Source organism: Giraffa tippelskirchi, chromosome 12 (assembly GCF_054371585.1).
Source record: "Giraffa tippelskirchi isolate mGirTip1 chromosome 12, T2T-mGirTip1v1.2.pri, whole genome shotgun sequence".
NCBI classification, from domain to species: Eukaryota; Metazoa; Chordata; class Mammalia; order Artiodactyla; family Giraffidae; genus Giraffa; species Giraffa tippelskirchi.
The window spans coordinates 136632123-136659231 of record NC_137286.1 but is presented as its reverse complement, the minus strand read 5'-3'; the positions used below and the strand labels follow the sequence as shown (position 1 = coordinate 136659231).

The 27109-nt window shown below is 42.3% G+C and overlaps 1 protein-coding gene across 1 annotated transcript; it reads left to right on the top strand.

The window, feature by feature from the left end:
• The first annotated feature begins 229 nt into the window (after nt 1–229).
• LOC145528656 (uncharacterized) lies at nt 230–26998 on the top strand. Its single transcript, XM_081547303.1, has 5 exons — nt 230–382; nt 574–718; nt 25190–25640; nt 26327–26424; nt 26785–26998. Exons 1-5 carry the CDS (start codon nt 230–232, stop codon nt 26838–26840), a joined length of 903 nt encoding a protein of 300 aa, XP_081403429.1. The 3' UTR covers nt 26841–26998.
• The last annotated feature ends 111 nt before the right edge of the window (nt 26999–27109 follow it).

Sequence of the window (27109 nt, the reverse complement as noted above, 5' to 3'; positions counted from 1 at the left end):
GTCTGCCGGTGGCGGAGCTGTCAGGAGCTCCAAACCGTCGCGGCCGGCCCGTGGGGAGGCGGCCCGGGGAGGCTTGTGTGGCGGCCACCGAGTCCGCATGCGCAGGCCGCCCAACTCTTTTTGGGTCGGCCCCCCGCGCGCCGGATCGGCTAGGAGAAGGCTGTCAGCAGTCCGAGGTTTTCCGGTGTGTTGTTTGGAGAGAGAGAGAAGGGAGGCCGCGGCGTCCGGCATGAGAAGCCAGACTTGGTACCAGGAAGTCTGCGGGGCTGGATCGCGGAACAGGAGTCGCAGAGCCTGCTGCCCTCCCGCTGAGCGTCTCGGAACCAATACGGACCGAACCCTGAGGAGGGCTCGAGAAACGATCAGGAGAACCTGGAGCGCAGTAAAGTAGGGTTAACCGATGGAGCCGGGAGCATTTCAGGGAGCTTTTCAGGCACAATCAAGTACGTTAGGGTCCTAAGGCAGGTTAAGTGAGAATGGCATGGAAGCTTGGGACCCACCCCCCGACCGTCCAGGGGACCAGCGTGTCCAGAAAAGAGCAATTCTGGAAGATTTTGTGCAAAAGAAACCTAGGAAGCACAGCAGCTAAGAGAGCAAAGGGCTGTTGAGAGTACAGCCGACGTCAACTATAAGGAGGAAAAAAAGAAAGAGCTGTTAGGACTGGATCTTGTATCTTGTGCTCATCAGATGAAACTTGAGAGACATGAACTTGAACAAGGTAAAGTTCAAGTTATGCAGTGTGGGCGTTAAACCTGTTCACATCCACTTCCTCTGGCATCTCCAACGCAACACACACTATACACCAGTGATGCTTCCCATTGGGTGAGACAGTAATGCCTTTCTGTGTTCAGCGTTGTCAAGTGTAAAGTTATTACTTTACCACATTACATTTGCTTCCTTGGTGGTACTGTACACTTTAGAACTCATGAATGATAAATAGCATAGTGAATTCGTGATTTCCTAAAAAATACACTCAGAAGGCTAAAAAGCTTTCTAAGCTTTTATTCCAGAGGGGACTAATGCAAAGGAAATGGTTTGCAGAAAGGAAAAACAAGCCAAAAACACAGTCCCTTAGTAGTTGTGGTGGAAAGCAATACAATATAATGTGAACAGGGGAGGATTCAAATCCACGAAATTTAGCTGCACACCACACCTCTTATCTACAGCTATCTTCATCTGTAAAGTGGGTATGACACCGATAGCCTCAATGGTTTGTTCTGAGGTTTCATGCTGCTGCTGCTGCTAAGTCACTCCAGTCGTGTCCGACTCTGTGCAACCCCATAGACGGCAGCCCACCAGGCTCCTCTGTCCCTGGGATTCTCCAGGCAAGAATATTGGAGTGGGTTGACATTTCCTTCTCCAACGCACGAAAATGCGAAGTGAAAGTGAAGTCGCTCAGTCCATTCCCACTCTTCGCGATGCCATGGACTGCAGCCTACCAGGCTCCTCCATCCATGGGATTTTCCAGGTTTCATGAAGGGGGTACAAATTTTTCTAAATTATAAAGTATTATGTGGGTTTCCTAGGTGGGGCTAGTGGTAAAGAACCAGGCTGCCAATGCAGGAGATGCAAGAGACACTGGTTTGATCCCTAGGTGGGGAAGATCACCTGCAGGCAGGCATAGCAACCCACTCCAGTATTCTTACCTGGAGAATCCCTTGGACAGAAGAGCCTGACAGGCTAAGGTCCATAGGGTTGCAAAGAGTCGGACACAACTGAAGTGACTTAGCACACACACATGCAAACAAGTGTTATTCATACTTCTAACAAGAGTGAGATCATGAGACTCCTCTTTGGAATTTTTTTTAATTTTTGTTTTAAAATTTTTGTTTAATTTTTGTTTTGTTTTTAATTTTTGTTTGTCCTCTCCCTTATAAGGCTTCCCTGGTGGCTCAGATAGTAAAGAATCTGCCTGCAATGCAGGAGACCCGGGTTCAATCTCTGGATTGGGAAGATCTAGAGAAGAGAATGGCTACCCACTCCAGTATTCTTGCCTGGAGAATTCTGTGGACAGAAGAGCCTGGCGGGCTACAGTCCATGGGGTCGCAGAGAATTGGGCATGACTGAGCAACTAACACCTTCACTTTACTTTTCCTTATTGACCATCACAAGGCAGTGTTAGTGAAAAAAGAGCAGATGATTTTAGTGTCCACAAGTAGTTAGTGAAGACATCATCTGGATAAAGTACTGTGGCCAAGGCAGCTAACAAAATGTTGAACATAAAGAGGAAAGAATTTTGTAAGCAAATAATTTGTTGTTGTTGTTTAGCCGCTCAGTCGTGTCTGAATCTTTGCCATCCCATGAACTGTAGCCTGCCAGGCTCCTCTGTCCATGGAATTTTCCAAGCAATAATACTGGAGCGGGTTGCTGTTTCCTTCTCCAGGGGATCTTCCCAACTCAGGGACTGAACCCAAGTTTCCTGCGTGGCAGGCAAATTCTTTACCACTGAGCCACCACGGGGAGCCCAAACAAATAATACTACACCGTGAATTATCACCAGAATGCTGCCTGTCTGTGATTTTGATCTTAAGAGCAGTGCTAAAGAAGTTCTAAGAATGGAAATTAAAAATGATTAAGGAGAGAATAGACCTTGTGCTATAGATAATAAAAAAAATGACAAGGGCCTTCAATGTTGAGTGATTTTAAAAATTCATTGATCAACTTGCATATCAGTGAAGCCTGAAGTCTTAAAACTAAGATTTACAAAGTATCCCGTGGAAGAGAGAACTTTACAACAAAGAAAGGAAACATTATTTTAGACTGCAATTAGTGTCCAGGGCTAAAATTATCTTTATGTATAAAACGCTTAGGAATGTTTTCTTCAGTGCTCATCTGGGCATGGTTTTCACCTGATCACCCCTGCCAATAAAACCAAAGTAATCCAGTGATTGTAGAGAAAATTATAAATATTGTTTGCATTTATCAACATTTATGCAGTCCTTTTTAAAATTAAACATAAACACCCTACTGTAATTAATAGCACCTATTCACTATGATAGTAAAAGATTTAAAATAATAGTAGAATATTTAAATTGTGGTATATGCAAAACCACCAATATTATATAATTGTAATATATAAAAATATACTGATTTGTGTTTACTGACCAGTAAAATAATATTGGCAAAGAGGAATGGACAGATCTAGAACACAGTTTCTGGAGGTAAAGAAGGTAAGATTTGCTGATGGATTAGCTATGAGGGTAAATAAATGGTTCAAAACCAAGTATGATACTTATAACATCTTTTTGCACCAAATTAAAAACAAAATAGGCAGTATTGTAATTCGCATAATGAATGCCGTAGTGTACATCCTTCTACATTTATCTTTATGAACTTGAGCTTTCATTTCTATCGAAGGGATTTCTAAACATGGACTTACTTTGTCAAAGACTGCACATTTAATATTTAAGATATACTGTTAGACTATTTTCCCTAAAATTCAGGGTAATTTGTAATCCTAACTATTTATGTCCCCACATACCATCACCAAATATAACTGATTTCCATAGTTTGTGCCAACCTGATGGTAAAACATTACCATTCTAAGTTTACTACTTCTTTGCAGCAATTTGAAGACTCTGATCCAACTTTGGTGTTCAGGTAGAAATTTGGCTTTAAAGCCAGTCCTCTGTCTATTTGACCACCTTCTTTTATGTTGTTAGTAGGCTTCTGGACACATCAACCTGTCTCCTTCATCACATCATTTTCTCTCTCTATTGACCTTCCTCCTTCCTCTTATAAGGATCTTTGTAATTAATTATTTAGAATCCCTCCGGATAATCCAGGATATTCTCTGCCCACAACAGCCTCAATTTACTCACATGCACGCAATCCCTTATGCCATAAAATACAACGTTGTTGGGGATTCAAAACGTAGATATCTTTAGGGGGGAACACTACTCAACTTAACGTGATACTCCCTTCCTCCCCACCCCCACCCCCCACTTCAGGAGGTAGACCTGAACTCCCCTCTCCCTTGAATGTGGACTTACGACTAACTTTTAAAGACTAGGGTGGAGAAACGCAAACACTACCTTGGCCAGGTGGTCAAAGTAAATAGTACTAATGTGAGGCTATAGATATTCTGTGTACTCCTGACTCAAGGTCATGGGCAGGGTACTTCACCTCTGGGATATTCCTTTCATTCTATAATCTAGTGTAAATATGAAAAAAAAAAATCACCTAAAAGAAAATCGAGGGACAGTCTTTAAAATACCTGATCAGTACTCCTCAAAACTTAATAGACAGGAGGACACTCAGGAGACATGATGACTAAAAGGTGCTATCTTAAACCAGATCCAGAAATAGAGAATGGATATTACTGGGAAAACTGCTGAAATCCACCTGAAGTTTCAAGTGTAGTTAATAGTAATGGACCATTATTAACTTCCTTAATTTTGACAAATGTACCATGATTATATGTAAGATGTTAGCAATAGGGGGAAATAAATGAGTGTTTAGGACCTCTCTGTAGTATCCTTGCAGCTTTATTCTAAAATTATTTCAGAAATAAAGTGTACTTAATTGTGAAGGACTACAGTGTCAACAGTAATGAGTGATTGTATCCAATAAGTTTTTTTTGCATCTAAACTTCCTTTTCCTTGCAGAAGAAAGAGAACTAGCACTTTAGGGAGACAGTTTCTTAGTTGTCTAAAACCTGCTCCTCTCTTGTTTTTTCCTATTTTCCCTCTTTTCCCTTCACTTGGTAAATTGTTAATTACTTGATTTAAAATCTGTTACATATACACTCTAAGCATATTATAGTCCAGATAATCAAAATGTCTATAAGAAAAAGTTCATTAAGTGTACTTTGTTTTTTAAAATATGAACAAGTGCATGTAAATGATGGCATATTTTACAATAATTATAAGATAAAAATTTTGAAGCATGAAAAGGATTCTTTAATATTTGGTAAGGTTTAAAATTGTATTTTTAAAGGTTCACATACTATTTCTGATAAATAGGTGAATCTTTCAACAATTGGAATGAGTTAATATTGACTTAAAGACAGCTCTTTCTCCACCAGCATGCTCATTGCAGTATTATTTACAATAGCCAAGACGTGGAAACAATCTAAGTGTCCATCAGCAGGTGAATGGATGAATATAGTGTGTTTAGATACATATATATGCAATGAACTATTCATCCATAAAAAAAAAGAAGGAAGTCCTGCCATTTGAGGCAACGTGAATGGAGCTTGAGGGCATTATGCTAAGTGAAACAAGTCAAACAGAAAAAGACAAACACTGAATGATCTCACTTTTATATGAAAAAAAAAAAATTGAATTCATAGATAAAAGAACAGACTGGTGGTTGCCAGAGGTGTGGGTGGGGGAGGATTGTGAAATACTGAAGGTGGTCAAAAGGTACAAATTTCCAGTTACAAGATAAAAAATTCCTGTGAATGTAATATATAGCAGGGTGACTATGTTTAACAATACTGTATGGTATATTTGAAAGTTGCTAAGAGAGTTCTTAAAAGTTCTCATCATAAGAAAAAAATTATAAATGTATGGTCATTAAAGTTAACTAAACTTACTGTGGTAATCATTTTACAACATGTGTATTTCAAAACATTATGTTAAACATCTAAACTAATACAATGCTAAATGTCAATTGTATCTCAACAAAAAAGCAGTTCTGTGTCTTCTGCAGTTTTAATACATTATATATTTTATATATAATAAACACTTAAAAACGTAAACCTTGTAAATTTCTAAGTTAACTAAATGAAGTTATAATAACCAATGTCTTGAAAAAGACTTACGAAACTTCTATAACATAAATCATAAGGGCTTAATGCTTTTTTTCCAAATCCTTACATCTAAATCCAAATGTATACATAATTGCATTAAATGTAAATGTTATAGTAATTAAAAGAGTGTCAAAATGGATAAATAAAACATAAATAACTTGAATCACTTATAAGCTGTCTACAGGAAAGGTAAAATTTTACACTGATCAACTAATTTCAACAAGGATGCCAAGATAATTCAATGGAGAAAATGTAGTTACTAAAGCAAATGATGCTGGGACAACTGGATATCTATTCAATATATTCAAAAGAGTGAAACTGGACCCTTTCCTTAGACCATATATGAAAAATAACTCAAATAGGGTCATAGATCTGAATGTAAAATCTAAAACTATAAAACCCTTGCAAGAAAACAGGAATAAATCTTCATAGTCCTAAATTGAATAAAACCTTAGGTACAACACCAAAACACAAGCACAGAAGAGAAATTGGATAAAATGAATTTCACAAAATTTTAGAAATTTTGTACTTCAAAAGACACCACTGGACTTCCCTGGTGTTCTAATGGTTAAGAATCTACATGCCAATACAGAGGGCATAGGTTCAATCCCCAGTCCGGGAAGATTCCGCATGCCCCGGGACAACTAAGCCGATGAGCCACAATCACTGGGCCTGAGCTCTAGAGACTGTGCTCTGCAATAAGAGAAGCTATTCAAGGGATTAGATCTGATACACTGCCTGAAAAACTACGGACGGAGGTTCATGACACTGTACAGGAAGCAGTGATCAAGACCATGCCCAAGAAAAAGAAATGCAAAAAGGCAAAATGGTTATCTGAGGAGGCTGTACTGTGAAAACAAGAGAAGCAAGAGGCAAAGGAGAAAAGGAAAGATATACTCATTTGAATGCAGAGTTCCAAAGAATAGCAAGGAACAAAAAGCCTTCCTCAGGGATCAATGCAAAGACATAGAGGAAAACAATAGAATGGGAAAGACTAGAGATCTCTTCAAGAAAATTAGAGATACCAAGGGAACATTTCATGCTAAGATGGGCACAATAAAGGACAGAAATGATATGGCTAAAAGAAGCAGAAGATATTAAGAGGTGGCAACAGTACACAGAAGAACTATACAAAAAAGATCTTCATGACTCAGATAACCACGATGGTGTGATCACTCACCTAGAGCCAGACATCCTGGAATGTGAAGTCAAGTGGGCCTTAGGAAGCATCACTACGAACAAAGCTAGTGGAGGTGATGGAATTCCAGTTGAGCTATTTCAAATCCTGAAAGATGATGCTGTGAAAGTGCTGCACTCAAAACGCCAGCAAATTTGGAAAACTCAGCAGTGGCCACCGGACTGGAAAAGGTCAGTTTTCATTCCAATCCAAAGAAAGGCAATGCCAAAGAATGCTCAAACTACTGCACAATTGCACTCCTCTCACACGCTAGCAAAGTAATGCTCAAAATTCTCCAAGCTAGGCTTCAACACTACATGAACCGTGAACTTCCAGATGTTCCAGCTGGATTTAGAAAAGACAGACGAACCAGAGATCAAATTGCCAACATCCGTTGGATCATCAAAAAGGCATGACAGTTCAATAAAAACATCTACTTCTGCTTTATTGATTATGCCAAAGCCTTTGAGTGTGTGGATCACAACAAACTGTGGAACATTCTTAAAGAGATGGGAATACCAGACCACCTGACCTGCCTCTTGAGAAATCTGTATGCAGGTCAAGAAGTAACAGTTAGAACTGGACATGGACCAGCAGACTGTTTCCAAATCGGGAAAAGAGTACGTCAAGGCTGTATATTGTTACCCTGCTTATTTAACTTACATGCAGAGTACATCATGTAAAATTTCAGACTGGATGAAGCACAAGCTGGAATCAAGATTGCTGGGAGAAATATCAATAACCTCAGATATGTGGATGATACCACACTTATGGTAGAAAGTGAAGAATTAAAGAGCCTCTTGATGAAAGTGAAAGAGGAGAGTGAAAAATTTGGCTTAAAACTCAACATACAGAAACTAAGATCATGGCATCTGGTCCCATCACTTCATGGCAAATAGATGAGGAAACAATAGAAACAGTGACAGATCTTATTTTGGGGGGCTCCAAAATCACTGCAGATGGTGACTGCAGCCATGAAATTAAAAGACGCTTGCTCCTTGGAAGAAAAGCTATTGCCAACCTAGACAGCATTTTAAAAAGCAGAGACATTACTTTGCTGACAAAGGTCCGTCTAGTCAAAGCTATGGTTTTTCCAGTAGTCATGTATGGATGTGAGAGTTGGACTAAAGAAAGCTGAGCCCCAAAGAATTGATACTTTTGAACTGTGGTGTTGGGGAAGACTCTTGAGAGTCCCTTGGACTTCAAGGAGATCCAACCAGTCCATCCTAAAGGAGATCAGTCCTGGGTGTTCATTGGAAGGACTGATGTTGAACCTGAAACTCCAATACTTTGGTCATCTGATGCGAAGAGCTGACTCACTGGAAAAGACCCTGATGCTGGGAAAGACTGAGGGCAGGAGGAGAAGGGGACAACAGAGGGTGAGATGGTTGGATGGCATCACAGACTCGATGGACGTGAGTTTGAGTAAGCTCTGGGAGCTGGTTTTGGACAGGGAAGCCTGGCGTGCTGCAGTCCATGAGGTCACAATGAGTTGGACACGACTGAGCAACTGAACTGACCTAAACCAACATGAGAAGCCCACACCCACCACAACTAGAGAAAGCCCAAGCAAAGTGATGAATACCCAGCACAGCCAAAAATAAATAAATAAACAAAATTTTTCTTAAAAAAAATCAAGAAAATGAAGACAATGCATAAAAATTGAAGAAATAAATTGCAAATCATATTTGGTAAGGGACTTTACCCAGAATATATAAAGTACTGTCTTAGAACTCAAAAATAAAAAGACAGCCCAATTTTTAAAATAGGCAAAGGAATTGGATCTTGTTTGGATCTTTTCCAAACAAGATATAAAAACGGCCAAGACAAAACAAAAAAGAAAAAAATTCTAATGAAGAAAAATGGGGAAAAAAAAGGCCAAGACATACATGAAAAGATGTTCCACATAATTAGCTGTTGTTGTTCAGTCACTAAGTCATGTCTGACTGTGTAACCCCATGGACTGCAGCACACTGGGCTTCCCTGTCCTTCACTACCTCCTGGAGTTTGCTCAATGTCCATTGGGTTGGTGATGCTATCTAAACATCTCCCTTATTAGCCACTAGGGAAATGCAAATCAATGACAACTTCATACCCACTAGGATGGTTATAATCAAGATGAACATTAGCAAAAGGTGGTGAGGGTATGGAGAAATGGGAGCACTCACAGATTGCTATAGGGAATGTAAAATGGTGCAGAAACTTTAGAAAACAGTTAAACATCAAAATGTTAAACAGAGTTACCAAGTGACCCAACAATTCTACTCCTAGGTATATAGTTTACAGAACTGGAAACATGTTCACACAAAACCTTGTATCCAAACCTTCCTAGCTGTTATATGTTCATAATAGTCAAAAGGTGGAAATAGTCCAGGTGTCCATCAATAAGAGAATGGGCAAACTGTGCTAAAAAATCATAAAATGTTTTTGGCTATAAAAAAGGAATGAAGTACAGATGCATGCTACATGGATGAATCTTGAAAAAAGATTATGCTAAGTGAAAGAAGCCGCTTACAAAATGTCACAAATTGTATGCTTCCATGTGTGTGAAATGCCCAAGATAGGTAGTTCCATAAATGCAGAAAGATTAGTGGTAACATGGAGAAATACTAATGGGTATAGAGTTTCTTCTTGGGATGATGAAATGCTCTACCTTTAGGCAATGGTGATGGTTGCATGTATCTGTGAATATACTAGAAACCACGGAGTGCAGATTTTCAATGAATGAATTTTCTCTTCCGTGAATTATCACTTTAAAAAAAGTTTTAAAGGAATAGAAAGACATTTATCATGCAGACACCAATCGAAAGAAAGCTGGAGCAGGCACCTAAAATAGTGAAACCTGTAGAAACGGAAAGCAGAACTGTGGTTGTCAGAGGGATGGGGGAGGAAGAAGTGGGGACTTGTTCAGTGGGCTCTGTGAGTTTCTGTGAGTTTCAGTTTCACACTGTGAAAAAGTTCTAGAGATCTGTTGCACAACAATGTGAATACACTTAACACTGCTGAACTATACACTTTAAAAATGGTTAAGAGGGTAAATTTTTTACCACAGTTGAAAAGAATGTTTTTAGATCTCCGCACAACTATGAAAAAACACATTAAAAAGAAAGCTGGAGTGGCCAACTATATCTACTGTTATTCAGTTGCTAAATCGTGTCAGACTCTTTGCAATGCCATGCTCTGTACACCAGTCTCCTCTGTTCTCCATTCGCTCCCAGAGTTTGCTCAAATTGATATCCATTGAGTTGGTGATGCTATCTAACCATCTCATCCTCATCCTTCTCCTTTTACCTTCCGTCTTTCTCAGCATCAGGGTCTTTTCCAATGAATCAGCTCTTCCTATCAGATGGCCAAAGTATCGGAGCTTCAGCTTCAGCATCAGTTCTTCCAACAAATATTCAGGTTGATTTTCTTTAGGATTGACTGGTCTGATCTCCTTGCAGAATCTTCTCTAGCACTACAATTCCAAAGCATTAATTCTTCAGTACTCAGCCTTTTTAATGGTCCAATTTTCACATCTGTACAGGGTTGGAGAGTGGTTTGTCATCCCCTCCTCCAGTTCAGTTCAGTCGCTCAGTTGTGTCCGACTCTTTGCGACCCCATGAATTGCAGCACGCCAGGCCTCTCTGTCCATCGCCAACTCCCGGAGTCTACCCAAACCCATGTCCATCGAGTTGGTGATGTCATCCAACCATCTCATCCTCTGTCGTCCCCTTCTCCTCCTGCCCTCAATCCTACCCAGCATTAGGGTCTTTTCCAGTGAGTCAACTCTTCACATGAGGTGGCCAAAGTATTGGAGTTTCAGCTTCAACATCAGTCCTTCCAATGAACAGCCAGGATTGATCTCCTTTAGGATGGACTGGTTGGATCTCCTTGAAATCCAAGGGACCCTCAAGAGTCTTCTCCAACACCACAGTTCAAAAGCATCAATTCTGCGGCGCTCAGCTTTCTTCACCATCCAACTCTCACATCCATCCCCTCCTCCAGTGGACCACATTTTGTCAGAACTCTTCGCTATGATCTGCCATCTTGGGGGGCCCTGTGTAGCATGGCTCATAGCTTCATTGGGTTATGCAAGCCCCTTCACCATAATGCTATGATCCATGAAGGGGCCAATGACACTAGTATCAGACAAAGTAGAATTTAAAGCAAAGAAAATTATCAGGGATAAAGTGGGACATTACACTTTATCTCCATTCATCAAGAAGACAATAATCCTACATAATACGCTTCTAACAACACAGATTTAAAATATATAAGCAAAAACTGGCAGAACAGAAAGGAGGAAGAGACGTTCACAATTTTAGTTGGAGTGGTCAATGCTCTTCTGTCAGTAATACATAGAATGAATAGACAAAAAATCAGCAAGAAAAATTCAGCAGAATTGATCATCAAGCTACTAAATTTAATTGACATTTATAGAACACTCTATCCAATACACATTCTCTTAGCGCACGTGAAACATTCACCAAGATAGGTCATAAAATGAACCAAATCTTAACCAATTTAAAAGAATTAAAATTATAAAAGAATTAGAAGAATTTAAATTACATAAGGTATGTTCTCTAACCATGATACGATTAACCAGGAAATCAATAACAGAAAAGTAGTTTCTGTTAGGAAACTAGGAAGGAAGAAAGGGAGAAAAGGAAAATCTCCAAACACTTGTAACAACAGACTTTTAAATACTCCATGGGTTAAAAAGGAAGTATTAAGGGAAATGAGAAAATATTTTTACTCGAATAATAAAACTACAACATACCAAACTTGCTGGGTTACAATTAAAGTGCACAAAGTCCAAGGCAGGTCCTGTGCAGATGTCTACAAGCAGTGAATAATATACCCAAAGTGTTGTGACTCTGCCAAAACATACAAGGTCTTGTGGTTGCCCAGAAACAGAAAGAAAAATAGAACTTGTATCTAGAAGTCACCTGTTCATTTGTATCTCCATTGGCTATGGCGAGTGACATGACTACATATAACTTGAAAAGGATGCAGAAGTTTGTTGGGGCACCCGGATAATCAGTGAGCCCTAATATCAATATATCTGTTACAGTGACTGAGAGTGTAACAAGGTTCCATGGACCAGGGTGATAATGGCAAAGACAGAAGGAAGTGTGAGGATTTGGAATATTGGCTCAGTTGGTAAAGAATCCGCCTGCAATGTGGCAGACCTGGGTTTGATCCCTTGGTTGGGAAGATCCCCTGGAGAAGGGAATGGCTACCCACTCCAGTATTCTGGCCTGGAAAAGTCCATGCACTGTATAGCTATGGGGTCACAAAGAGTCGGACGCAACTGAGCAACTTTCACTTCTGGAGGCAGAGCCAATAGGACTGCTGATAGATGTGGAGGTACAAGAATGGGGGAAGGCAAGAAAGAGGCCTGATTTATGAAAATGAGTCAGTCACTTTAGAAACCTGACAGGGGAAATAGTGCAAAGACCTTGAAATAAAAGCAGTCTCATGGTGTTTTAGGAACAGAATGTGGAAATGTAATAAACTTGGGGGACAGTAGTAGAACATGATGTCAGGAGGCAGGAAACAATCAGATCATATGGTGCCATTTAGGCTGTTAAAAGGGAGTTTTTATCTCATCCCATTGAAAACAAGAAGTCACCAAAGGATTTTAAACAAAGGGCTGACATTATTAGATTTAGGTTTAAGAGCAATCCCTCTGGCTCCCATATGAATAAGAAAGGGATAAGCTGTGAGCCAGTTAGGAGACCATTGGTGTAGACCACGTAAAAGATGATGGTAGCTTGAACTACAGTAATAACAAGAGATGGAGACTGAGATATGCAAATAAATATGGCATGTATTTTGTTGGTAATAATAGGATTGATTAGGACCAAGTGAGTAATCAGGTTACCTGGTTATAATATATTCAAGGTGTTGTGACTCTGCCAAAACATACAAGGTCTTGTGATTGCCCAGGAATGGAAAGAAAAATAGAATTTGAATCCAGAATTGACCTGTTCATTTATAGCTCCATCGGCTATAGCCAAAATATTTTTGATACATACTTAAGGTCTGGAAAGACCAATGGCAATTGGACTCAAAGCGTTCACTTGTTGAGCCACTATTACAAATTCATAGCAATGATATGGAAACTAAAATGAGAAAACAAACAGAAAAAAAAAAAGAAAATGAAACTTGCTGGAGCCTAAGCCAAGGTAAGTATTTCTATGGACTAGAAATGGGGAAAACACCACAAGAGCATGTGTCACCAGAAGCCTGGGGGATGCTAGCCACTGTTTTAGACCAAAGGTAATCCAGAAATAGTTTTCTTGTTCTCCTGGGTGCTTGACACCACCAGCAGCAGCTCTGTTACAGCTGCTTGTTTACATGGTATTGTAGAAACCTAGGAATGGGTAATCAAGCCGCTTCTTGCTGGCTCTGCAATTTCAGCCTGGAACTGCCAGTATAGGACAGGAAAGAGGCACCACAGGGAAAGAAAAGTGGATATATCAAACCAGTCAATCATAGAGGAAATCAACCTGAGTATCCATTGGAAGGACTGATGCTGAAGCTCCAATATTCTGGCCACCTGATGTGAAGAGTCGACTCATTGAAAAAAAACCCTGATGCTGGGAAAGATTAAAGGCAAGAGGAGAAGAGGGAGACAGAGGATGAGATGGCTGGATGGCATCACCGACTCAATGGGTGAGTTTGAGCATGCTCTGGGAGATGCTGAAGGACAGGGAAGCCTGGCGTGCCGCAATCCATCGGGTCGGGGACGATTTACTGACTGAACAGCAACAGCAAGAGAAGAAGCAAGTAAACAACTGTCTTTTCCACTCTAAACGGAACTACAGAATAAAACTGCAAAACATACCAAGAACTCAAATGCTAAAAAGGACTTCCCTGGTGGCTCAGACAGTAAAGAATCTGCCTGCAATGCAGGACAACAGGGTTCAATCCCTGAGTCTGGAAGATTCCCTGGAGAAGGGAATGGCTACACACTCCAGTATTTTTGCCTGGAGAATTCCACGGACAGAGGAGGCCGGCAGGCTATACAGTCCACGGGGTCGCAAAGAGTCGGACACGACTGAGCGACTAACACTTTCTTCTTTGTAAAGCTAAAAAAGGCAACGAATCAACAACAGAGCCAAACACACCTAAAAGAAAGTTAATTAAAGAGGCTAAGGAGGCTTCAAGACATAGATAAGGAAATCTCATCCATACTTACAAAAAAAGAATGGACTAAAACTGGCATACACAAAACAAGAATAGGTGGATGTAAAAAATAATTGTATTAGTTGCCTAGGGTTGCCATAATAAATTACCACAAACTGGATGGTCTTGTTACCAAATTAGGTTGGTTTATCCACTTGTAGCAAACCCCACTGACATGACAAGCTCTGCAGCAAATAATGCATTTACTTGCAAGGCAGCCAAGCAAGGAGAGAGTGAGTCTCAGACCCACCTCCCCAAAGGCGCGGGGCTGTGGGGTTTGTGAGATAAAGAAGCAGAGTGGTCTGAGGTGTGGGGATTGTGGGGAAAGGTGACTGGACATAAGAAAAGGGTAAGGTAATTACCATTTTTCAGGGGTGCAATAAGCTACAGGATTCTTCATAGGATGCTAGCTCAGAAAACAGCGGCGTGCTCAAGATCTGAGGGTTGAGTTTTAAGCCCTCTGATGTCAAAAGGTCAAATAGTGGGCACGGGCGCATGCCCAGTTGAAGGGTAGGCCATCCTAACCAGTCTTAACTGGCTTGAGCTAGAAGGAGACACAGCTGACTCCAATTTCCTGAAAAACAACGCAGGCAAACATCTTGTATAAGTTACCAGCAGGTTGGAGGACAGGCAAGTTTTTGGTGGTAACAATTAAAATGACCTTGATCAACAAAGGCAGGTTACAAGTGCAATGGATTTAACCCATGGTTTCACTTAAGAACAAAAGAAATTTATTCTGTTACAGCTCTGGAAACTAGAAGTCCAAAATCAAGGTGTTGCCAGAGCCACACTCTCCCTGAAGGCTCTAGAAAAGAATCCCTCCTTGCTTTTTCCTCATTTCTGGAGGCTCCTAACAATGCTTGGCTTTTCTTAGCTTGTTGCTGCATCATCCTAACCTCTGCCTCCATCTTTGCATGACATTCTTCTGTGTGTCCTCTCCTTTTCTTCCTAACTGATTACATCTGCAAAGACCCTCTTTCCAAACAGTGCACACTGTAAGATCTGAGTGGACACGAATTTTGGAGCAAGGAGCATGATTTTACCCACCACAATAATTAATAAATAATATTTGAAATTAAAAGTAGCCCCCAACCCCCCAAAAAAGACACTGAATCTAACAGCTCTATATGTAGAGAGAGAGGTGATGATCTGTCTCTAATATGTAAATATTAGAGTAAACATTTTTTATTTAGGGTAATATTTTTAGGGTAATACTTTACTTAGGGTAATATTAGGGTAAATATTTTTTCCAGGATGCATGAAACATTTTCAGAAATCTACCAAATAGTCATAAGCAAGAGAGTTCCAGAAAAACATCTACTTCTGCTTTATTGATTACGCCAAAACCTTTGACTGTGTGGATCACAACAAACTTTGGAACATTCTTAAAGAGATGGGAATACCAGACCACCTTACCTGCCTCCTGAGAGACTTGTATTCACGTCAAGAAGCAATGGTTAGAACTGGACGTGGAACAACAGACTGGTTCCAAATTGGGAAAGGAGAATGTCAAGGCTGTATATTGTCACCCTGCTTATTTAGCTTATATGCAGAGTACATCATGAGAAACGGTGGGCTGGATGAAGCACAAGCTGGAATCAAGATTGCCGGGAGAAATATCAATAACCTCAGATATGCAGATGACACCACCCTTATGGCAGAAAGTGAAGAAGAACTAAAGACGCTCTTGATACAAGTTGAAAGAGGAGAGTGAAAAAGTTGGCTTAAAACTCAACGTTCAGAAAACTAAGATCATGGCATCTGGTCCCATCACCTCATGGCAAATAGATGGGGAAACAGTGGAAACAGTGACAGATTCTATTTTCTTGGACTCCAAAATCACTGCAGATGGTGACTGCAGCCATGAAATTAAAAGACAATTGCTCCTTGGAAGAAAAGCTATGACCAATCTAGACAGCATATTAAAAAGCAGAGACATTACTTTGCTGACAAAGGTCCATCTAGTCAAGGCAATGGTTTTCCCAGTAGTCATGTATGGATGTGAGAGTTGGACTATAAAGAAAGCTGAGCACCGAAGAATTGATGCTTTTGAACTGTGGTGTTGGAGAAGACTCTTGAGAGTCATTTGGACTTCAAGGAGGTCCAACCAGTCCATCCTAAAGGAAATCAGTCCTGAATGTTCATTGGAAGGACTGATGCTGAAGCTGAAACTCCAATACTTTGGCCACCTGATGCGAAGAGCTGCTCATTTGAAAAGACCCTGATGCTGGGAAAGATTGAAGGCAGGAGGAGAAGAGGACAACAGGATGAGATGGTTGGATGGCATCACTGACTCAGTGGACATGAGTTTGAGCAAGCTCTGGGAGCTGGTGATAGACACGGAAGCCTGCCGTGCTGCAGCCCATGGGGTCGCAAAGAGTCAGACACGACTGAGCACCTGAGCAGAGTTGACCAAGTAGTCATCCACAGGTGAAGTTTTAAAAATCCCTAACCATCATTATCATATATATTATGTGCTCTGACCATAATGCAATTAAATTGAAAGTCAATAATTAACAGATTTTTCGAAGCCCTAGAAACCCAAATGTATCTCTAAACTAGTCATGGTAAAAAAAAAAAAATTCATGAAAATTCCAGATTATGAAAAACTAGATAATAATGAAAATGCTACATTATCATAATTTGTGGAAAGCTGCTAAAGCAAGGGGCATCACTGACTCAATGGACATGAGTTTGAGTAAACTCCGGAGTTGGTGCTGGACAGGGAGCCCTGGCGTGCTGCAGTCCATGGGGTCGCAAAAAGTTGGACACGACTGAGTCACTGAACTGACTGACAACCATTTTGGAAAACTTTGGTAATGTGTTAAAAAGTTAAACCTATATTGACTCAATGACCTAGCAATGAATTCCACTCCTAGGCATTGGTCTTATAGAAATGAAAACATATGTCCACAAAAAGTCTTGTACTCTAATGTTGTTAGTGGGTTTATTTATAAGAGCCACAAATTGAAAATACCTCCTCCATCAAAAGGAGAGTGGATTAAAAAATAAAACTGTGAAAAATTCATTCATATAATGATTTTTAAAATGCAAACACATTGCATACTATGTGCAATTTTTCCATACCAGGAGCATTCTTTTAATATACAGAGTCAAGTCTTCCGTTATTCTTGGAAATTTTTCTTATATGTTGGTACATTTCTTCCTTTGCCTTATTTTCCTTTTCTCCCTTAGGAATGAGTGTACCATTGCATATTGTTTACCCGTCTTTCACATGAGTCCCTTTTCTGCCAATCATTACTTTAATAAACATTTAGAATGGGTCAGTCATTTCCAAACATTCAGTGCCATGGGCAATTAGCAAAACTTATTCAAGAATAAAGCCAACAGATCAGCAGTTTTGGATATGCAAGAACACCAGAATATCGTTCCTACTAGTCATTTTTGAAGAAGTTTTTTCTGGTTTCATGTGTCATTGTATTTGCCTCCAAGAAAAATACTCATGGAGGCTGCACTTCTGGTCAGAGTTTTTCTAGTATTATTTTAAATTCATTTAATGAGACCTGACTGTGGAAACTGCAGCACCCATCTTCCACACATCAGGGTTGAGCTGGAAGAAGCTTGAGTGTCTGGTAACTTTGTGGAGTCACTCATCCTCGAATTGCCTCTCTCTGGACTTACTTAATTTTTTAATATTTTAATTAATTTATTTATTTGACTGTGCCTGGTCTTTGTTGCAGCACACATGATCTTTAGTTTCAGCATGCATAATTTTTTTGTTATGGTGTGCAAACTCTTAGCTGGGGCATACAGGATCTAGTTCCCTGACCAGAGGTTACACCTGTGCCCCTCTGCATTGGGAACTTGAAGTCTTAGCCACTGGACCACCAGGAAAGTCCTTAGACTTTCTTTAAATGAGATAAACGTGTATCCTATTTTTTAAAAAAGTTGCACAGCTAGTACAAAATATCTTCATAAACGCTTTATCCAGAGTCCCCAATTTATATCCAAGCTACGCAGGTCCATCATTGCTGTCAGTTAACAGAATCGTTTTCTGTTGCTGATGAGCAAAGAAATTTAACTGATATGGAAACTGGTGCCTGAGAACAGGCACTCTTGGGGAAATGTGGGATGTCTGGAATTACTTATTTGACTAAAATGAGGTAAAAGAATCTGAGACTCTGATTAACATTCACTGAAATAGTTTGTCCACTAAGGTTGGGGCTAAGTAGTTGCTGCCACTGATCACTTTAAAAGGATGAAGAATGCTGGACAACTAGGTATACTGACCTTTCTTCATCTTATGTATAACTTAAGAGAAAAGGATCAAATCTCAACATTTCACCTTGGCAATATTCCAGGTCTTTCTATGATTTGGATGAAAAAAATCAATTTTCACCTAAAGCTGTAAGACTGCGAACATACAAAACCTACCCCCGAAACGGATTTTGTGAGTTGGGTTCACATTCGTTCTATGAAGGCTGGAGAACTGATGAGAAGACAGTGGATCCTGGCAAGTGGAAAGGGTGACATTTAAGAGGATTTGTAAAACTGAATGCAGTGGTGGTTCTCAAAGTGGGGTCCCTAGACCAATGGCATCAACTGGGAACTTATTAAGGAGGCAAAATTTCTAGCTCCAGCCCTGATCTACTAAATGTGAAACTGTACTGGTAGGAGCTATCTATGTTTCAGCAAGTCTTTCAGGAAATGCTGATGAAAGTTTGAGAGCATCTGCAAGTTTGAGAGGAGCTGAAGTCTTCAGCCATCCTGAAATAACTCCTCCCTCTGCTTTCTTTGGCAGAGAAAGCTTTGCTACCTTTGCAGGTGAGAACAAATCATTTTCCTCTCAGGAGCCAAGCCACACTGTTGCTATGGCAACAGAATACCAATTTAGCATCACCTGGGGGTGGGGTGGGGTGGGGAGCGTGGGTGAGACAATCCTGAAGAACACTGGTATGGAAGATTTAGAAATCTAGATGATGTAGGAATTTGCTAATTTATACCCCCCTCCCCAAATTGGGAGAATGTTTATGGGAACAGAATTTGAGGTTTCTAGATCAAGAAGCACAGTCCCTAATTTGGATGGGGCTGAAGGTATTGGTAGATATGGCCCTTCCCAGAGGTTGTGTATTCATAGTATGAAAAGTTGGGAGAAAGACTTCAAAGCAGATGTGCACTGAACTTTGTCTCACAATCAATTATATCTTCAAAGTCAGAAACCCTTTAACAGGGAAGGAATTCAAAGATTTTGGGAAAAGGGAATAAAGGATTGGATAGTTTATGTTTATCTAGTCCAGGCACCAATTCACCACATCTTTGATATAATCTTTTAGTAATAAAAAGGACATCAGTATGGCTTTAGTGTAGGAAGTCGAAGCCACTCTAGGTAGTTAAAGCAGCAAGGTGCATGCATGGATGCATGCTCAGTTGTGCCTGACTCTTTGAGACCCCATGGACTGTAGCCTACCAGCTCCTCTGTCCATAGCATTTTTCAGGCAAGAAATACTGGAGTGGGTTGCCATTTCCTATTCCAGGAGATCTTCCTAATCCAGGGATCGAACCTGCATCTCAAGATATTTGCACCTAATAGATACTTGCAAAATCATAGAAAAGGCTAGAGCAGTTTGGGATGGGAAACAGTAGCATTGGGACTTTTAGGTTTGGGAGTTTAATTCTCTGATTAAAAAAACCCAGTGCAGTCGCTGCCATCTCAACAGCCACTTGACATGATGAAAGTTTTGACTAGACATGGAATTCAGCTGCTCCCTTTACCCACTGACACCCTGGACACTCTGAGGCGTATGACCTTGCTTGCCAGCAAAAATTATAGCAGGAAAATTGCTTCTGTCTCACATCTGTCTTCAAGTGAATGATTCATTCAAGTGAATCATTCAAGTGAATCATTCAAGTGAAAGTGAAAGTCGCTCAGTCATGTCCAACACTTTGAGACCCCATGGACTATACAGTCCATGGAATTTTCCAAGCCAGAATACTGGAGTGGGTAGCCTTTCCCTTCCCCAGGGGATCTTCCCAACCCAGGAATCAAATCGGGGTCTCCTGCATTGCAGGTGGATTCTTTACCAACTAAGCTATGAGTGTGTATAATTGGCAGAAACCAATCTGCTTCCAGAATATAAGTGGGAAAGGAGTTGGGGAAGCACAGATTTTAGGTTTCTAGCTTCTGCAGAGCAGGAAGACACATTAACGAAAGGAGGCTTGAAAGTGTATTGAATTAAAATTCTGTATCCATTTCCTATGGGAAGTGACTGCTCTTAACAAAAAGCCCTCTCTAGACCTGGAATGCTGGGTGCAAGAGGTGCCATTGAAATGGTCTCCCAGATCTCAGGGGGTAGGGTGGGGGAGCCCAAGATGCCTGTGCCCATGTAGAGGATGTTAACCACCAGGGGAAAACCCAGCTTGGCTATCCTACCATGCTCATGGCAATCAGCTTCTGATTAAAATAGTTTGACTCTTCTCTCATCAGTATCTATGCTATGCTATGCTCAATCACTTCAGTCATGTTCGGCTCTTTGTGACCCCATGGGTCGTATTCGGCCAGGCTCCTCTGTCCAAGGGATTTTCCCAGCAAGAATACTGGGGTGGGTTGCCTTGCCTTCCTGTAGAGGATCTTTCCCACCCAGGGATCAAACCCATGTCTCCTGCGTCTCCTGCAGGTGGATTCTTTACCACTGAACCACTAGGGAAGCCCTGCTGCTGCTGCTGCTGCTGCTAAGTTGCTTTAGCATGCTTTAGCATGCTGCTGCTGCTAAGTTGCTTTAGTCATGTCCAACTCTGTGGGACCCCATAGACGGCAGCCCACCAGGCTCCCCCATCCCTGGGATTCTCCAGGCAAGAACAATGGAGTGGGTTGCCATTTCCTTCTCCAATGCGTGAAAGTCAAAAGTGAAAGTGAAGTCGCTCAGTCGTGTCCGACTCTTAGCAACCCCATGGACTGTAGCCTACCAGGCTCCTCCATCCATGGGATTTTCCAGGCAAGAGTACTGGAGTGGGGTGCCATTACCTTCTCCTAGGGAAGCCCTGGTTGTGATTAAATTCATCAGGGGGTCCAAAGTACGACATTTAAATACAAGTTCTTATCTGAACATCACTCCAAACACCAGGACTAAGCCACCTTCCATGAAAGTTAGGTTTGGGTTTTGTTTTTTAACTCACCTTCCAGATCCAAGTCAGTTTAAGGCAACACATAAATAGTTCAATTGAATTGTTAAGTTGAGACTGCTACCAAATCATTTTCTCTACTTAAGCCACCGGGGAACAATCAAAGAAAGGGAGATGATGGTACTGGTTGCAATGTGGTTTCAAAATATGGCCTCAAAATCTTTGATGCTTCTTTCCTTCAAAAGGCAAACATGATTCCTTTCCTCTTGGGTGTAGGTCAAACATAGAGACTCACTTCTAATGAGCAAATTTCCCTCTAAGCTCTATTGTCACTGCATCTCACACATTTAAATAAGTTGTGTTTCTATTTAGTTCCAAATGCTTTTAAATTTCTCTTGAGATTTCTTCTCTGACCCATATATTACATAGAAGTGTTGGTTAATCTCCAAATATTGGGGAATTTTACAGCTATCTTTCTGCTACTGATTTCTAGTTTAATTCTATTGAGGTCTGAGGACATATGTCGTATGATTTCTATTCTCTCATGGTTGCTAAGGTGTGTTTCATAGCCCAGAATGCAGCCTATCTTTCTCAATGTTCCATGCAAGTTGGAGAGGAAAGTGTATTCTCCTGTTTTTGGATGCAGTATTTTATAATTGCCAATTAGATCAAGTTTATTGATAATACTATTCAGGTCAATTTTGTTCTAGCTGATCTATTAACTGTTAAAGAGGGATGTTAAAATCTCCAAGTGTAATTGTGGATTTGTCTATTTCTCTTTGCAGTTATGTTTTGCCTCATTTATTTTCATGCTCTGTTCTTACGTACATACAAGTACATACATACTGGTTAAGTATTATGTCTTCTTGGAACATTGACCCCCTTCAACATTATACAATATTCCTCTTAATCCCTGAACATTTTTCTTGCTCTGAGGCCTCCTTCGTCTGAAACTAATTCAGCTGCTCTGGATTTCTTTTGAATTGTGATGTATCTTTTTCCATCCGTTTACTTTCAAACTATCTTAAGTTTTATATTTGAAGTGACTTTCTTATAGGTAATAGACTGTTGGGTCTTTGTTTTGTATTTTTTCATCCGCTCTGAGAAGCTCTGTTTTTTAATTGTTTCATTTAGACCATTCACATGTAAAATGATTATTAATATCACTGGGTTAATATCTTCCATGTTTGCAACTGTTTTCTATTCATTCCGCTTATTCTTTCTTTTTGCCCCCTTTTCCTGCCTTTTCTGTTTCTAACGGAGCAGTTTACATCATTCCATTTACCTCCTGTCTTAGCATATTAATCTTGTTAATGGTTGCCCTAGAGAGTTTGCAGGACTTCCCCAGTGGCTCAGCTGTAAAGAATCCACCTGCAAGGCAGGAGGCACAGGAGGCAGAGGTTTGATCCCTGGGTTGGGAAGATCCCGTGAAGGAGAGCATGGCAACCCCACTCCAGTATTCTTGCCAGGAAAATCCCATGGACAGAGGAACCTGGTGGGCTACGGTGTACAGGGTCGCAAAGAATTGGACACGACTGAAGTGACTGAGCAGGCACGCAGAGAGTTTGCTATATACATTTATAACTGCCTGGCAGCAGCATCACATCTCAAGTTACTCCAAGAAAGCTGAGCCTACAAATCCAGGTTTGAATTTAGAATCCTTGGACTCAGCCAAGCTCCCAGGCAGCAGCTCTTCTTCTCCTATCCTGGTGCCATCCGGACCAGAGAGGGGCCTTGTGTATTTGAGGGTTATACCTTCCAACCTGTGTACCTGTTTAGTACTTCTAAGTAGTCCGCTGACTGTGGCCACCCTATGTGCCTAACCATAAGCAATACTGTCCATCTTTGAGAAAATGGACTTGAGGGGAGCAACCCATATAGGCTCCAGAAGTTGGCTCGGACTGTGAGGAAGGTCTGAGGTTCTGTGCAGTGTGGCGATCACAGGCTCTGGGAGGACCTAGTCCATTCGCTTCTTAGACTTTCCTAAGGGGTCAGGCTGAGATGGAAGGTCCTCTTGTCTTAAAATGACCCTGCCACTCATCTGACTCATCTTCAGACAAATTGTGCTTGATACTCAATTTGTGTTATTTCTCTGCTTGCTAGATGAGATGTTGTCCGATTCGTGAATCATTTAACACAACCAATTAGGTCTTCCAATTTATGTGGTTGAATTTTGTATTTTAACAGATTGGTGGCAATGAGGGGATCCAAAGCAAACTTCTGATTACATTTGAGGATAATGAGAAACCCTCTGGGTTCACTGTCTTTCTTGCTCCTTCCCAGGGCTATTGGTAGCTCCTCTCTGTTTGAACTCCACCCCCTTTGCATTGGGGCTTCCCTGGTGGCTCAGACCATAAAGAAGCTGCCTGCAATGCAGGAGATGTGGGTTGGATACCTGGGTCGGGAAGATCTCCATGAGAGGGCCGTGGCAACCCACTCCAGTATTCTTGCCTGGAGAATTCCATGAACAGAGGAGCCTGGCAGGCTACAGTCCATGGGATTGCAAAGAGTCCCACAGGACTGAGCGACTAACACAGCAACATTCTTTACCTTCAGGCTCCCAATCCAATTGACTTTCCTTTATATGGCAGGTCAGCCTGAATTGGTAAAGGGTTCTGCCTGGATCTAAGCTGCTAGCCTTTAAGACCACAAATTTCCCAGATGGAAAATCACGTTTGCCCTTGTCATGACACGGGGCTGTGTCGTGACAAATCCGGGCGTGTCACTGGTTCATCTTACTTCTTCCAATTCTACACATGTGTCACAATATGCTCAGAGTTGGGAATGGGAATACCCATAACGAAAAAGGTGTATTATCAAATCATGTTGATGAAGTAATCATCCTATGGGCGCGCATGTGCGCGCACAACCCACGCCCCCTGCACCCCACGAAGTGCTACAAAGTGTAGATTTTGCAAAGCAGTGGCCATATCGCCTTCACATTGCCTGAAATTTCTATCTAGAAATCTTTACTCATACTACTTTGGAACATTTTTATGGGATTGTGAATCTTTCAAATTTAAGCATTAAATTGAAACTGAACAAATTAAAAAAACAAAAACCGCCAAGGCTGTCTCGCGTGCGTCCTTTCGCTTCCTGTCCAACCTCTGTGCCCCCATGGATTACAGCCCACCATGCTCTCTGTCCACGGGTTTCTCCAGGCAAGAATACTGGAGTGGGTAGCCATGCCCCTCTTCAGAAGATCTTCCTGATCCTGGGATCGAACCCACCTCTTCTGTATTACAGGTGGATTCTTTACCCACTGAGCCACCTGGGAAGCCCAAGGCCTTATGATTTTAAGTAAAAACGAAAACAAGATAGGAATTCAACATAAATACATACTGAGCTATTACTACGTTTGAAGCCTCATGCTAAATAGTCTATAAATTCCGTCAAGGAGAAAACACAAGGAAAGGCCTTTTACAGTAACATAACATCCAACAAAAATTCTGTAGTTACTCCTTTCTAACCGAAGAACAATTTTGCTACAACAGGCACTAAGATTTTGCAAAAGGTGCACTCAGATTTCTCAACCTGGGTCAACCTCAAGGTTGTTAAGGATTACTCATTATTTTAAAAAATGGAATTTTGTCCCATTGTTAGAGACCGTGTTCCACTTTTAGCTTCAAAGATAGTCACCTTGCTCTTGACCCAGGACATCCAACCCCTCTATCCCACTGACAAGCTTCCTGCCAACAGAGATCAATGCTTTTCGCCCTAAAATGGGCATAACTAAAGGAGAAGGGAAATCACGTGCCAAGGCACAGAAATCTTAAATCCTTGCGTGCTTTGGCACGTGGTCTTTAATCCGGTTTTCCCAAGGTTGCATTAGCTAGACTCTTCAAGGTCTCTTGCATCTGCAGACTACTGCGATTAAAACGTATCTCTTCTTAGAAGGAATTCACATAAAGCTCCTGCCTCTATGGGAAATTAGCTAGCTGAGGGTTTAGGCTAACCACGGGGTAGGAGTGAATCTGGTCTCTCTTTGAAAAACCTTCCAGGGGCTAGCATCCCCCGCCAGCAACAGAGAGCGCCTAGGTACCACGTGTCTGCGCCAACAGCGGGATTGGACAAGCGCATTTTAGCTCTGCGGTCTAGACGCGCACGGTCCCGCCCAGCTGCCAGAGAAGCCTGGAGGCCGAGAGAAGAGGCTAGAGGGAGATCGCGGAGGGGAGGGGGCGGGAGGGGGGTGGGGGATCCGGAGGCGCCCGTGGCCGCGAATCTGGGAGGGCCCGGAGCGGCGCCAGGCGGCTCGCCCCGCCACAACTTGCCCAGAACACACAGGCCTCACCCTGCGCCCTGGAAGAAGGAGCCGGCCCGCCGCTTCCCGCTTGGCTGCTCCTCGGCCTCTACGGGCCCGCCTGCGCCAGCAGCACCCCTGGGATCTGCGTCCCCAGCCTTGCCCCCGTCCGCCTGCAGCGCCCGGCGCCCGCCCAGGAGCGCGCGGCTGGGGTGAGTCGAAGTCCGGGATGCGCCAGGCGCGCAGGGGAGGCCGGAGCATCTCGGTGCCCGCGAAGCCGTGGCTTCCTCCGTCTTTTTCGCCGCTGCAAGCCAAGGTGCTGCAGACCCCGTGGGCCTGGCTGCTGCAATCCTCACTCCCCGTTTGTCTTGCCTTCAAGGGGCGGCGCCGAGGCCCCACTGGAGCCCGCCTTCCCGGGCCTTTGTCTCTGTGGATTCGGCGAGTGGGCCCCGCGGTGCGCCTGGGGCGGGAGACGCTGCACCCGGCTGGCGGCCCTGCTGAGGCTTGGGGGCCAGAGGGAATGGGAAAACGGGCCCCCTTTTTTCCTGTTCCGGCCATCTTGCGACTCAGATTCAGCCGAGGGGCGAGGGTGGCCAACCACGCGGCGCTGGGGGCCATGCTGGTGGCGGGGAGCGGAGATGAGCGCCTCGGGGCCCCGCGCGCCTCCTCCCCCGAATGCAGTGGGAGCGCGCGGAGAGACCCCCACCTTCATTTCCAAGGGCTTGAACCCAGAGCCCGGGTGAATTCCCCTAACAGCCAGAGGCACAGGAAATACGAGGGACAGGGGCCGGGAGCTGACGTTTTACCTAACCAAGAGCCTAATTCATTCGGATCATCCTTTATCTACGTGTCATTTTGGCAAATTCTTAACACTTTTTCTCTACCTGACGTATACTAGGTGCTGGGGATATAACGGTGAGCAAGAGAGACCAGGGCCCTTGTTCCCGCTGATCCTGCAGCCCAGTGGATGGAGTCCATGGTACCTAGACCTGCCAGGTTGGTGTCCTGACGCCTTTTAAGCAGACTGGGAAACTGAGGCCTAGGGCTGATATAACTTGTTCTAAGTCTGCACGTGGAAGAATCAGACCCTGACGCTAGATCTTTAAGATTTGTATCCTGGCTGCAGTGAATGGGTAATAACCCCCCCCCCCGCCCCGCCCCAATCCCATTCCAAATTATTTGGATGTATGGTTTCTATGAAGTCTTATGAAGTGTATGCTTAAATTTTTGGATGCTTTCATATGGACTTATTTGTAGTTCTCGGTGTTTAGAAAGGGCTAGAAATGGTTGATATTACAACGTTGCTTCCAGTTACTCTCAAGTGTGTCTTCCTTTCTTCTGTTCTTTGGCTGTTAGGAAAGACAGAAATTTTCCTGATGGTTGGTCCAAACAGGGACTCCCGGGTGGACTGAGGGATGGCTGGCTTTTCCTCCGTTCATGCATCTCTGTGGTAGCCACAGGCAGCCCCCAGAAGACTTGGAGAATGAGAGGCCTGAGGTCTACAGATTGCTGCTAGAAATATTTTAGCCCCTCCAGAAAACAGAATGCAGCTGCCACACAAGTTTGTAAGGTAAATACCAGGGCCCTGTGAAGTTTCCCCTCCAAATAATTGTTTATATCTTCATGTTTTGAAAATGTATCCTTTTGGAAAGACAAGTAAAGTATTACACGTTCTGGGAAG

What these genes read in the sequence shown, in the direction of transcription:
- LOC145528656 (XM_081547303.1), top strand. Translation starts at nt 230, where the DNA reads ATGAGAAGCCAGACTTGGTACCAGGAAGTCTGCGGGGCTGGATCGCGG. An exon ending in GAGACATGAACTTGAACAAG is followed by an intron (nt 719 to 25,189) that starts GTAAAGTTCAAG and finishes AAAACCTTCCAG; the next exon opens with GGGCTAGCATCCCCCGCCAG. An exon ending in CCCAGGAGCGCGCGGCTGGG is followed by an intron (nt 25,641 to 26,326) that starts GTGAGTCGAAGT and finishes GACGTATACTAG; the next exon opens with GTGCTGGGGATATAACGGTG.